Raw genomic sequence first — 14,441 nt, 5'->3', positions numbered from 1 at the left:
TTCTCTTGACAGGGGCTGGACTCTCTTCCACTCTGGCGTTGCCAGCAATGAGAGGCGACGGGCTGGGGTGGCAATTCTTGTTTCCCCTCGGCTCAAAGCCTGCACGTTGGAGTTCAACCCGGTGGACGAGAGGGTAGCCTCCCTCCGCCTTCGGGTGGGGGGACGGGTCCTGACTGTTGTTTGCGCTTACGCGCCCAACGGCAGTTCAGATTACCCACCCTTTTTGGATTCACTCGAGGGAGTACTGGAGAGTGCTCCCCCGGGTGATTCCCTCGTTCTACTGGGGGACTTCAACGCTCATGTTGGCAACGACAGTGAAACCTGGAGAGGCGTGATTGGGAAGAATGGCCGCCCGGATCTGAACCCGAGTGGTGTTTTGTTATTGGACTTTTGTGCTCGTCACGGATTGTCAATAACAAACACCATGTTCAAACATAAGGGTGTCCATATGTGCACTTGGCACCAGGACACCCTAGGCCGCAGTTCCATGATCGACTTTGTAGTTGTGTCATCGGATTTGCGGCCTCATGTTTTGGACACTCGGGTGAAGAGAGGGGCGGAGCTTTCTACCGATCACCACCTGGTGGTGAGTTGGCTGCGATGGTGGGGGAGGATGCCGGACAGACCTGGCAGGCCCAAACGCATTGTGAGGGTTTGCTGGGAACGTCTAGCAGAGTCTCCTGTCAGAGAGAGTTTCAATTCCCACCTCCGGAAGAACTTTGAACATGTCACGAGGGAGGCGCTGGACATTGAGTCCGAGTGGACGATGTTCCGTACCTCTGTTGTCGGGGCGGCCGATTGGAGCTGTGGCCGCAGGGTAGTTGGTGCCTGTCGTGGCGGTAATCCTAGAACCCGTTGGTGGACACCGGCGGTGAGGGATGCCGTCAAGCTGAAGAAGGAGTCCTATCGGGTTCTTTTGGCTCATGGGACTCCTGACGCAGCAGACAGGTACCGACAGGCCAAGCGGTGTGCGGCTTCAGCGGTCGCGGAGGCAAAAACTCGGACATGGGAGGAGTTCGGTGAGGCCATGGAAAAAGACTTCCGGACGGCTTCGAAGCAATTCTGGACCACCATCCGCCGCCTCAGGAAGGGGAAGCAGTGCAGTGTCAACACCGTGTATGGTGGGGATGGTGCTCTGTTGACCTCGACTGCGGATGTTGTGGATCGGTGGAGAGAATACTTCGAAGACCTCCTCAATCCTACCAGCACGTCTTCCTATGAGGAAGCAGGGCCTGGGGAATCTGTGGTGGGCTCTCCTATTTCTGGGGCTGAGGTTGCCGAGGTAGTTAAAAAGCTCCTCGGTGGCAAGGCCCCGGGGGTGGATGAGATCCGCCCGGAGTTCCTTAAGGCTCTGGATGTTGTGGGGCTGTCTTGGTTGACAAGACTCTGCAACATCGCGTGGACATCGGGGGCGGTACCTCTGGATTGGCAGACCGGGGTGGTGGTTCCTCTCTTTAAGAAGGGGAACCGGAGGGTGTGTTCCAACTATCGTGGGATCACACTCCTCAGCCTTCCCGGTAAGGTCTATTCAGGTGTACTGGAGAGGAGGCTACGCCGGATAGTCGAACCTCGGATTCAGGAGGAACAGTGTGGTTTTCGTCCTGGTCGTGGAACTGTGGACCAGCTCTATACTCTCGGCAGGGTCCTTGAGGGTGCATGGGAGTTTGCCCAACCAGTCTACATGTGCTTTGTGGACTTGGAGAAGGCATTCGACCGTGTACCCCGGGAAGTCCTGTGGGGAGTGCTCAGAGAGTATGGGGTAACGGACTGTCTTATTGTGGCGGTTCGCTCCCTGTATAATCGGTGTCAGAGCTTGGTCCGCATTGCCGGCAGTAAGTCGGACACGTTTCCAGTGAGGGTTGGACTCCGCCAGGGCTGCCCTTTGTCACCGATTCTGTTCATAACCTTTATGGACAGAATTTCTAGGCGCAGTCAGGGCGTTGAGGGTATCTGGTTTGGTGGCTGCAGGATTAGGTCTCTGCTTTTTGCAGATGATGTGGTCCTGATGGCTTCATCTGGCCAAGATCTTCAGCTCTCACTGGATCGGTTCGCAGCCGAGTGTGAAGCGACTGGGATGAGAATCAGCACCTCCAAATCCGAGTCCATGGTTCTCGCCCGGAAAAGGGTGGAGTGCCATCTCCGGGTTGGGGAGGAGATCTTGCCCCAAGTGGAGGAGTTCAAGTACCTCGGAGTCTTGTTCACGAGTGAGGGAAGAGTGGATCGTGAGATCGACAGGCGGATCGGTGCGGCATCTTCAGTAATGCGGACGCTGTATCGATCCGTTGTGGTGAAGAAGGAGCTGAGCCAGAAGGCAAAGCTCTCGATTTACCGGTCGATCTACGTTCCCATCCTCACCTATGGTCATGAGCTTTGGGTCATGACCGAAAGGACAAGATCACGGGTACAAGCGGCCGAAATGAGTTTCCTCCGCCGGGTGGCGGGGCTCTCCCTTAGAGATAGGGTGAGAAGCTCTGCCATCCGGGGGGAGCTCAAAGTAAAGCCGCTGCTCCTCCATATCGAGAGGAGCCAGATGAGGTGGTTCGGGCATCTGGTCAGGATGCCACCCGAACGCCTCCCTCGGGAGGTGTTTCGGGCACGTCCGACCGGTAGGAGGCCACGGGGAAGACCCAGGACACGTTGGGAAGACTATGTCTCCCGGCTGGCCTGGGAACGCCTCGGGATCCACCGGGAGGAGCTGGACGAAGTGGCTGGGGAGAGGGAAGTCTGGGCTTCCCTGCTTAGGCTGCTGCCCCCGCGACCCGACCTCGGATAAGCGGAAGAAGATGGATGGATGGATGGATATATATATATATATATATATATATATATATACATACACACACACACACCGGTATACATACACACACATATATATGTGTGTGTATATATATATATATATATATATATATACATATATATATACACATCCATCCATCTTCTTCCGCTTATCCGAGGTCGGGTCGCGGGGGCAGCAGCCTAAGCAGGGAAGCCCAGACTTCCCTCTCCCCAGCCACTTCGTCCAGCTCCTCCCGGGGGATCCCGAGGCGTTCCCAGGCCAGCCAGGAGAGATAGTCTTCCCAACGTGTCCTGGGTCTTCCCCGTGGCCTCCTACCCCTCGGACGTGCCCGAAACACCTCCCTAGGGAGGCGTTCGGGTGACCAGATGCCTGAACCACCTCATCTGGCTCCTCTCGATGAGGAGGAGCAGCGGCTTTACTTTGAGCTCCTCCCGGATGACAGAGCTTCTCACCCTATCTCTAAGGGAGAGCCCCGCCACCAAATGAGGAAACTAATTTCGGCCGCTTGTACCCGTGATCTTGTCCTTTCGGTCATGACCCAAAGCTTATGACCATAGGTGACGATGGGAACGTGGATTGACCGGTAAATCGAGAGCTTTGCCTTTCGGCTCAGCTCCTTCTTCACCACAACGGATCGATACAGCGTCCGCATTATGCTGTACTGTATATTAACATTGTTGCCCTAGGGGAAACTGTATAACACACGGCACACTGACAAAGCTTAACCTATTATTACTATAACAATCTACAAGGTTAATACAGTTTGATTCTCTTTGTTACCCTCCAATTATTTGTATTTCATGTTATCATGACCTATATGTATTGTTGCATTTGAAACAATTGTATCGTTGATAATAGATTATTATAATTATTGTTATTATTCATTATCAATAGTGCTATTTCTATTGGTATTGCTGCATTTGTAGTATAATAATGTTCATTGTCATTTCTGTGTTATTAATATTTACTACTTCACTAACTGCTTCTCTGATATCACCTTTGCTATCATATTTGTACATATCTTATTTGCTGATACTGTTCTGTTGTAGTTGTTATTGTTGTTTGTTGTTGTTGTCTCTACGTCTTATACCTCTCTTGTCCCCAAAATTTCCCCCTCTGTCTTCCTTTTTTTCCTCTTTCTATCCCCTCCTGCTTCTGCGCCAAATAATAATATAAATCAATTTAATAAAGTCAAATACAAATAAGGCAACAAGAGAAGTATCCCACACTTATTTTTTGTGAAGTATATCTGTACTGCCGACATGGGCATCTACAAAACCCAAAACCAGGGAAGTTGGCACGTTGTGTAAATGGTAAATAAAAACAGAATACAATGATTTGCAAATCCTTTCCAACTTATATTTAATTGAATAGACTGCAAAGACCAGATATTTAACGTTCGAACTGGAAAACTTTATTTTTTGCAAATATTAGCTCATTTGGAATTTGATGCGTGCAACATGTTTCTAAAAAGATGGCACAAGTGGCAAAAAAGACTGAGAAAGTTGAGGAATGCTCATCAAACACTTATTTGGAACATCCCACAGGTGAACAGGCTAATTGGGAACAGGTGGATGTCATGATTGGGTATAAAAGTAGATTCCATGAAATGCTCAGTCATTCACAAAAAAGGATGGGGCGAGGGTCACCACTTTGTCAACAAATGCGTGTAAGGCTAAAACGACGTGTCGACTTAGTCGACGTCATCGGTTACGTAAATACGTCGACGCCGTTTTTGTGCGTCGACGCGTCGCATATTTACGTCACACTACCGTCATGGCGGAGCGCAAAGCAGACGATACGAGGGGTGCAAGCGAGGGGAAAAAAGCACGCCAAAAGTCGTCAAAAGTGTGGGAGTATTTCAATAAACGGCCTAATAATGTTGTTGTATGCACACTGTGTCGAGCTGAAATGGGGCCTATCATAGCAGCACAACGGCTATGAACGAACATTTGAAAAGAAAACACCCGACAGCGTTCTTGCCATCACCATCAACTAGTCAATCGTCCGCGTGAGTATACGTTGTCATCATTACACAAAAACATGAATGTGTCATTTGTATCTACGTTGTAAATTCATAAACTAAAGCACCGTTTCGCTCTGAGAGGCGCGTTTGGCGTGCCTGTTCAGTGTTTACAAAGACTCGCTCCTCTTTAACGCTGTGGAGAGGCGGGGCCAGCGAGCGAGTGAGCGGCGAGGCGGGGCGGGGCGCGCTGGGAGCGACGCCGCAATCGTGCCCAGGTGCGCGATCCGCGCACCTGGGCACGATCATCCAATCTCCTCTCGATGAAGAAAAGGGGAGCAGTAGAGAGAGAGGGAAGAGAGACTGGAAGGAGCCAGAGTGAAGCTGACGTGGAGCGAGAGAGGAGGAGAGACAGAGGACGACGAGCGAGAGAGGAAGAGGAGCTGAAAAGCGAGGAAAGAAAGAGAAAAGAGTTGGAAGAGAAAAGACTTTGTGTAAAATTAAAAGATTGTAAACCTGGCAAAGCCGTCTGGCGTTCAGTCTGTCGGTCCTGAAAGAACCCCACGGCACAAGACGTGTCACAAACGCTAACGTTAATTAGTTGTGCAAATACCTTTTACAACATTAACAGTTACATATACTATGTACAAACGAACAATTAACTTTCACTTTAATCATACTATAATTGTTGTATTATTAAGCAAAATAAGCAATACTTGTACTTTTGTTGAAATGTTTACACTGTTGTTACAGAATATTTCGTATTGCACTTTTTTGTATTGGATGTTTATCTTTATTTTTGCACATTTTAGCAAATAAGCAATACTTTTACTTTTGTTGAAATGTTTACACTGTTACAGAATATTTCCGTTTTGCACTTTTTTGTATTGGATGTTTATCTTTATTTTTGCACATTTTAAAGCAAAATAAGCAATACTTTTACTTTTGAAATGCTTATACTATTGCAGAATATTAAGATTTGCACTGGATGTTTACTTTTATATTTGCACATTAAAAAGCAAATAAGCTACTTTTAATTTTGTTCAATGTTAAAAGTTTTAAATGTTTACATTGTTACAGAATATTTTGTCATGTTGTTGTCAATGTTGACCGAGTGGCCATACTTTTTTTTTTTGTAAATAAAAGCCATGCCTTTTGAAAAAACTGGCCTACATTTATTTTTTTCATCTTCATTTTAAATAAAAAAAATAATCAGTAAAAGGAAAAATAATCTATAGATTAATCGATTTTTTTAAAATCTATATATTAACCGATTAATCGAAAAAATAATCTATAGATTAATCGATAGAAAAATAATCGTTAGCTGCAGCCTTAAATGCATGAGCAAATTGTCCAACGGTTTAAGAACAACATTTCTCAACCAGCTATTGCAAGAAATTTAGGGATTTCACCATCTAAGGTCTGTAATATCATCAAAAAGTTCGATCCCTCTGGCGGTATTGCATCAAAAACCAACATCAGTGTGTAAAGGATGTCACAACATGAGCTCAGGCACACTCCAGAAAACCACTGTCAGTAACTACAGTTTGTCGCTACATCCGTAAGTGCAAGTTAAAACTCCACCACGCAAAGCGAAAGCCATTTATCAACAACACCCAAAAACGCCGCCGGTTTAGCTGGGACCGAGCTCATCTAAGATGGATTGATGCAAAGTGGAAAAGTGTTCTGTAATCTGACAAGTCCACATTTCAAATTGTTTTTGGGAACTGTGGACGTCGTGTCCTCCGGGACAAAGAGGAAAAGAACCATCCGGATTGTTATAGGCGCAAAGTTAAAAAGCCAGCATCTGTGATAGTATGGGGGTGTATTAGTGCCCAAGGCATGGGTAACTTACACATCTGTGAAGGCATCATTAATGCTGAAAGGTACATACAGGTTTTGGAGCAACATATGTTGCCATCCAAGCAACGTTACCATGGACGCCCCTGCTTATTTCAGCAAGACAATGCCAAGCCACGTGTTACAACAGCGTGGCTTCATAGTAAAAGAGTGCGGGTACTACACTGGCCTGCCTGTAGTACGGACCTGTCTCTCATTGAAAATGTGTGCGCAATATGAAGCCTGTACATCAAGCAAGAATGGGAAAGAATTCCAACTGAAAAGCTTTAAAAAATCTGTCTCTTCAGTTCCCAAACGTTTACTGAGTGTTGTTAAAAGGAAAGGCCATGTAACACAGTGGTAAAAATGCCCCCGTGCCAACTTTTTTGCAATGTGTTGCTGCCATTCAATTCTAAATTCATGATTATTTGCAAAAAAAAAAATTCGTTTTTCAGTTCGAACATTAAAATATCTTGTCTTTGCAGTCTATTCAATTGAATATAAGTTGAAAAGGATTTGCAAATCATTGTATTATGTTTTTATTTACGATTTACATAACGTGCCAACTTCACTGGTTTTGGGTTTTGTACGACAACAATAGGATTTGCCTGAGTAGCTGGACAGAACAAAAAAACAACTATTATACTGTCGACACTGCGGATATCGGACAGATGTTTATCACACCGATATCAGACATCATACCAATAAAGATGATGTAAAAAGAAACTCGGATGGATACAAATGTTACACATGAGGGGGAAAAACACAGAGCGTGGGCACATCAACCTTATCAGCCACATAAAAGCAGGACGTTATTTGTATGGGCTTTTAAAATGCAGAGTGTATTCCTGGTCCTGAAAGGGGGTAAACAGCCTCCAGCAGCAGGCCTGGTCAGAGCAGCAGCATTTGAATTGGGATACTTACTCGACTGTGAACTGCTGCTGCTTTCATATGTGAAAGCTGGTAATCTAGCGCGGTCACCGTGATGGCAGCAATCCCTGACTGATGATGCACAACAGCCGTCTGCCGTCCTGCCACAGATGACAAATATTACATGTTATTATGAATGTTACTACATTACATATATACTTACAGTATGATGAAAATATGTAAATATTACATTTTATTATGAATGTTACGACATTACATATATACTTACAGTATGATAAAAATATGTAAATATTACATGTTATTATGAATGTTACTACATTACATATATACTTACAGTATGATGAAAATATGTAAATATTACATGTTATTATGAATGCTACTACATTACATATATACTTACAGTATGATGAAAATATGTAAATATTACATGTTATTATGAATGCTACTACATTACATATATACTTACAGTATGATGAAAATATGTAAATATTACATGTTATTATGAATGTTATTACATTACATATATATTTACAGTATGATGAAAATATGTAAATATGACACATTATAAATGTTACTGCATTGCATATATACATACATACAGTATGATGAAAATATGTAAATATTACATATTATGAATGTTACTAGATATTACAAATATGCTTACAGTATGATGAAAATATGTAAATATGACATGAATGTTACTACATTACATATATACTTACAGTATGATGAAAATATGTAAACATTACATGTTATTATGAATGTTACTCCATTACATATATACTTACAGTATGATGAAAATATGTAAATGACATATTGTAAATGTTACTGCATTACGTATATACATACATACAGTATGATGAAAATATGTAAATATTACATATGAATGTTACTAGATATTACAAATATGCTTACAGTAAAATATGTAAATATGACATTATAAATGTTACTGCATTACATATATACATATATACAGTATGATGAAAATATGTAAATATTACATATTATGAATGTTACTAGATATTACAAATATGCTTACAGTATGATGAAAATATGTAAATATGACATGAATGCTACTACATTACATATATACTTACAGTATGATGAAAATATGTAAACATTACATGTTATTATGAATGTTACTCCATTACATATATACTTAACAGTATGATGAAAATATGTAAATATGACATGTTATTATGAATGTTGCTACATTACACATGTACTTACAGTATGCTTAAAATGATGAAAATATGTAAATATTACTGTTACTACTTTCCATATATACTTACAGCGTGTATAAAAAACCTTAATGGAGGTTTTTGCATGTTTATTACCTGCAGTGTTAGCTGTGTTTGTCTTACATAAGGATTCTTAATGATTAGCAAAACACCAAAAAAAGTGCAGTTCCTCTTAAAAAGACCGAAAGGTTTACCATGCAATTTCTTTTGCTTGTTTTCATCCTCAAAAAGTTGAAGAGTCATGGGGGAAGTGGGCTCGACACTGGCCAGGGCCACTTTGGTAGACTCCCACACCATGTTCAGCGAGCTAAAGTTGTCAAACTTGCGTCCTTGTTGGTCAAAAGCTGCCAGCTCCAGAAGGGCGTTGCGGTGATTTGAAACGGGTACCTTGAACACAACACAGCACATGATGAAGCCATGTTGACACAGTGCTATGGAGAAGGCCACATGCGTACCACTTGTTTGTTCTGCTGCAGCAGTGGGCATGGCAGGTCCAGCTGTGGCATGCCATACACTGGCACCAGAGTGAGCCGGGATGGCGGCGCACAAACAACACGCACGGCTGTCAGCTCCACAGCAGGATAAGGGTTGGTCAGGCTGGCCTTGTTCCCCACCCTCACGTCCAGCATCTGCATGATCATGATAACGGATTAGGATCGCTGCAGACACACACTTGTTTTCTCTGAGTATAACCATTTTAGGGTTAGGGTGGGGTTCCGCAACCACTAGGCCACTAGGGTGGCTCTTTAGCGCCGCCCTAGTGGCTCCCTGGAGCTTTTTCACGGATGTGTGAAAATGGAAAAAGATGAAAAATATCTTTATTTTTTGTTTTACTATGGTTTCTGTCGGAGGGCAAACATGACACAAACCTTCCTAATTGTTAGAAATCCCACTGTTTATATTAAACATACTTCACTGATGAGAGTATTTGGCAAGCACCGTTTTGTCCTACTAATTTCAGCGATCCTTGAACTCATCGTAGTTTGTTTACATGTACAACTTTCTCCGATGTTGCCACAGAAAGATGTGTTTTATGCCACTCCTTCTTTGTCTCATGACACATTATCTGTATGTAATATTGGCTGCATTTCTCATAGTTGTTTGTGTGCCATGCTGTTCCAGACCACAGCAAACGTTACCCAGCTTGCAAAGATTGTAATAAATCCATTAGAAGAAGACAGCCTGCCATTTCCTTATACTTGGACACACACATCTATACCTTTGGCCATTCTGAGCCAGTAATTTCCAGGAGTTATCTCATCCTGTAAGAAGCTTCCATTTTACTAATGATTTCCAATGTTGCAAAAATGTGTAGAATAAAAAATTAAATGCAACATTTCTGTCAACGAAGATTTGCTAATATAGACACATCGTGTGTTGCCTTCATTATAACACTTAAATAAGACTTTTAAGTCATTTTGATAGTAGGCTAATATAGCAAATATAGACAATTAAATCATGTGTTGCTTTCATCCATCCATCCATCCATCTTCTTCCGCTTATCCGAGGTCGGGTCGCGGGGGCAGCAGCCTAAGCAGGGAAGCCCAGACTTCCCTCTCCCCAGCCACTTCGTCCAGCTCCTCCCGGGGGATCCCGAGGCGTTCCCAGGCCAGCCGGGAGACATAGTCTTCCCAACGTGTCCTGGGTCTTCCTCGTGGCCTCCTACCGGTCGGACATGCCCTAAACACCTCCTTAGGGAGGCGCTCGGGTGGCATCCTGACCAGATGCCCGAACCACCTCATCTGGCTCCTCTCGATGCGGAGGAGCAGCGGCTTTACTTTGAGCTCCCCCCGGATGACAGAGCTTCTCACCCTATCTCTGAGGGAGAGCCCCGCCACCCGGCGGAGGAAACTCATTTCGGCCGCTTGTACCCGTGATCTTGTCCTTTCGGTCATAACCCAAAGCTCATGACCATGTTGCTTTCATTATAACACTTATATAAGGCTTTTTAATTTTTTGTGGCTCCAGACACATTTTTTGTTTGTTTTTTGGTCCAATATGGCTCTTTCAACATTTTTGGTTGCCAACTGAAGAAATAATTCATAAAAAACTATACAGTGTTCATAATATAATCGTAGTATATAATAACGCAAGTAACCATTTAAAGATGTATAAACTTATTTCTCATCACTGTAGAATTGCCTACCATTGTACTGTAATTAGAAGGTAAATAACTTCCAGTTGTCCTAAATAAAACAAAAATTACAAGTGGACTCATCTTTGTAAGCAACAAATTAACTTAAAATATTGAACTAAAAAAATAAAAATAAATTTCCCACAGTAAACTCGCTTGTTTGTCTGTGTTGATGGGCTCATATTACCCATAGGGGTTAAAGCTGAATTATTACCACAGCGCAGTGGTGGGCCGTCAGGTTCAGCAAGGCCTTCTCTGCTGGCCTAACATAACCAGAAATCATGGTCATAATTAAAGATAAAAGTAAATTTTAATTTACTTTCTAAAAGTGTTCATATTCTCTTCATGTCATATTATGCTCCTTCCAGTGCTGTTGCTTTTACAAACCCCGTTTCCATATGAGTTGGGAAATTGTGTTAGATGTAAATATAAACGGAATACAATGATTTGCAAATCTTTTTTAACCCATATTCAGTTGAATATGCTACAAAGACAACATATTTGATGTTCAAACTGATCAACTTTTTTTTTTTTTGTGCAAATAATCATTAACTTTAAAATTTGATGCCAGCAACACGTGACAAAGAAGTTGGGAAAAGTGGCAATAAATACTGATAAAGTTGAGGAATGCTCATCAAACACTTATTTGGAACATCCCACAGGTGAACAGGCAAATTGGGAACAGGTGGGTGCCATGATTGGGTAAAAAGCGACTTATACTCAGGAGTGACTTATGTGTGAAATTATTAACACATTACCGCAAAATATCAAATAATATTACTTAGCTCATTCACGTAAGAGACTAGACGTACAAGATTTCATGGGATTTAGCGATTAGGAATGACAGATTGTTTGGTAAACGTATAGCATGTTCTATATGTTATAGTTATTTGAATGACTCTTACCATAATATGTTACGTTAACATACCAGGCACGTTCTCAGTTGGTTATTTATGCCTCATATAACGTATACTTATTCAGCCTGTTGTTCACTATTCTTTATTTATTTTAAATTTCCCCAAAAAATGCGACTTATACTCCAGTGCGACTTATATATGTTTTTTTCCTTCTTTATTATGCATTTCCGGCAGGTGCGACTTATACTCCAAAAAATACGGTAACAAAAAACATAAAAATTGGCAGCTCAGGTACCAAAATGTTACTGTAAAATAGCAATAGCATTTTTTTATTTACAGTAAAAAAACAAATGCAAATTTTACAGTAAAATTCTGGCAACTGAGCTGCCTTTTTTTTGTTTTTTTACCATAAAAACAGCAGTACTGTTTTTCCATTTACAGTAACATACACTCAATTTTTGTGATATTATTGCAACTTACCATTTTTTTTTTTTTACATTTTAATAAATAAATCTACTAAAAAATGCGTAGAAAAATTGTGTAATAATAGTGTTCACTGTTGGAAGCGGCCCTCTGGGGCCAAACATAACTGCGATGTGGCCCTCAGTGAAAATGACTTTGTGTCGTCAAATGCTGCATAAAAGAGACCAGGGGCCGTATTTATCAAGCGTCTTAAGAGTGCCATTTTACACTTAAGTCCTGAGAATTTGCGAAATGTAGTCCTACTCTCAAACTTAAGAATAAAAGCTATTTATCAACTTTCTTAAGTCTAAGAATCACTCCTACTCTCCACGATATTTAAGAGACCTTCAGAGGTGTCCTAAGTGGTTAGGAGTTGCCAGCGGGGGATGGCACTGAGGCGAGAGAGACGTGCGCGAACGTTCAGGGAGCGGAAGGATGTCCTGGCTTTGTTTGATGACGAGCAGCTGATCAAACGGTATCGTTTAGACCAGGGGTCGGCAACCCAAAATGTTGAAAGAGCCATATTGTACCAAAAATACAAAAACAAATTTGTCTGGAGCCGCAAAAAATTAAAAGCCATATTTCATAGAGACAGTGTGTCATGAGATATAAATTGAATTAAGAGGACTTAAAGGAAACTAAATGAGTTCAAATATAGCTACAAATGAGGCATAATGATGCAATATGTACATATAGCTAGCCTAAATAGCATGTTAGCATCGATTAGCTTGCAGTCATGCAGTGACCAAATATGTCTGATTAGCACTCCACACAAGTCAATAACATCAACAAAACTCACCTTTGTGCATTCACGCACAACGTTTAAAGTTTCGTGGACAAAATGAGACAGAAAAAGAAGTGGCATAAAACACGTCCTAGAAAGTCGGAGAAAGTTATACATGTAAACAAACTATGGTGAGTTCAAGGACCGCCAAAATTAGTAGGACAAAACGGTGCTTGCCAAATACTTGTATCAGTGAAGCATGTTTAATACAAACAGTGTGCTTTATAACAATTAGGGAGGTTTGTGTTATGGTTGTCCTCCTACAGAAACCATATTAAAACAAAAAATATATTTTTTCCCCTCATCTTTTTCTATTTTTCATACATTTTTTAAAAAGTTCCAGAGAGCCACTAGGGCGGCGCTAAAGAGCCGCATGCGGCTCTAGAGCCGCGCGTTGCCGACCCCTGGTTTAGACAGAGCGGGTATTATTTTTGTCACAGATTTAATAAGGGGCGTCATCTTATCAGCAACATCACGCAGCAGAGCTTTCACAGCAGAACTAAAGGTCATCACAATGCTTCGATATCTCGCCACTGGGAAAATGAATTGGAAAGAAAAGGAAACATTTATTTTTGATTCATTGCCAATATTGTTTGTTTTGTATTATTTTGTAGTTTATTGTCAAAATATACACTCCCATTGTCCACTTAAATATTTCTAAGATTTTTCTTTATTCTTAGACAAGGGATTCCCTTCCGTGATTGGTCATTTCTATGGACACAGAAATGACGTCACCTAAAATTCCGTTTACGGCACATAGTAGTGTCGTAATTCAGCTCTGAGTGTGACACTTAAGATTCAGTCCTACACTTCGCTGAAAATGTGAGTAAGACGCTTTATAACTTACTTTTAAGTGCAACTTTCAGAGAAGAATTTCTTTACTCATAAGTCAACTCTTAGCAGACAGTAATTCTAAGACGCTTGATAAATACGGCCCCAGGACACAGTATGAAGATGTCACCTGCTCTCCCAGCGCTCTGCAGGTTGCTCTGACCCAGTGCTGCTTGTAATTATGGGCCGGCGGGCTGGTCAGACTGAGGCTCACGTGTTCTTCATGCTCGGCTTTCAAGTTGCAGAAGAATTTGGAGGGCTCCAGGACCCACGGCAGAGGCCCCCCTTCAAACAGCATGTCTTTGGAGGAACCGAGAGTCACGACAGCCACAGATGCGGGGTCGATGGCCTGCCAAAACACACATTCACGACAACTTTACAAGCAGGCGAACGTAGTGTTGTTACAGTGAAACAGTACAGAGAAGCTAAAGTGGGTCAGAGAAACAACGTTTGAACAACAATAACACAATCTCAGCAAGTGAGGAATTCAAAAAGACGATGTCATTCACTGTGTTAAACATTTGTCACCTCATCTTATTTCCTGGTGCTGAATCCTGCATTGTACAACAAGGCTCTCATTCCTATGCAGCAGAGAGAGAGGCGTGCGCGTATAAATCAGACGAGCGGGCGTATAATGCATAA

At 42.3% G+C, this 14,441-nt stretch overlaps 1 protein-coding gene across 2 annotated transcripts in view; it reads right to left on the bottom strand.

Moving 5' to 3' along the window:
• The window catches only part of nup210 (nucleoporin 210), a 143,910-nt gene that overhangs the window by 75,245 nt on the left and 54,224 nt on the right, over nucleotides 1-14,441 (bottom strand). For both annotated transcript variants that reach the window (XM_061923652.1, XM_061923662.1), the window contains exons 15-18: nucleotides 13,930-14,148; nucleotides 9,187-9,360; nucleotides 8,926-9,118; nucleotides 7,524-7,630 (exon numbers count right to left, since the gene is read on the bottom strand). In XM_061923652.1, the coding sequence (XP_061779636.1) occupies nucleotides 7,524-7,630; nucleotides 8,926-9,118; nucleotides 9,187-9,360; nucleotides 13,930-14,148 (693 nt within the window). The remainder of the gene's footprint in view (nucleotides 1-7,523; nucleotides 7,631-8,925; nucleotides 9,119-9,186; nucleotides 9,361-13,929; nucleotides 14,149-14,441) is intronic.

The sequence above is a fragment of the Nerophis lumbriciformis genome, linkage group LG01 (genome assembly GCF_033978685.3).
Source record: "Nerophis lumbriciformis linkage group LG01, RoL_Nlum_v2.1, whole genome shotgun sequence".
NCBI lineage: Eukaryota > Metazoa > Chordata > Actinopteri > Syngnathiformes > Syngnathidae > Nerophis > Nerophis lumbriciformis.
The sequence above is the reverse complement of the archived record's forward strand: the minus strand, read 5'-3'. Positions and strand labels throughout refer to the sequence as shown.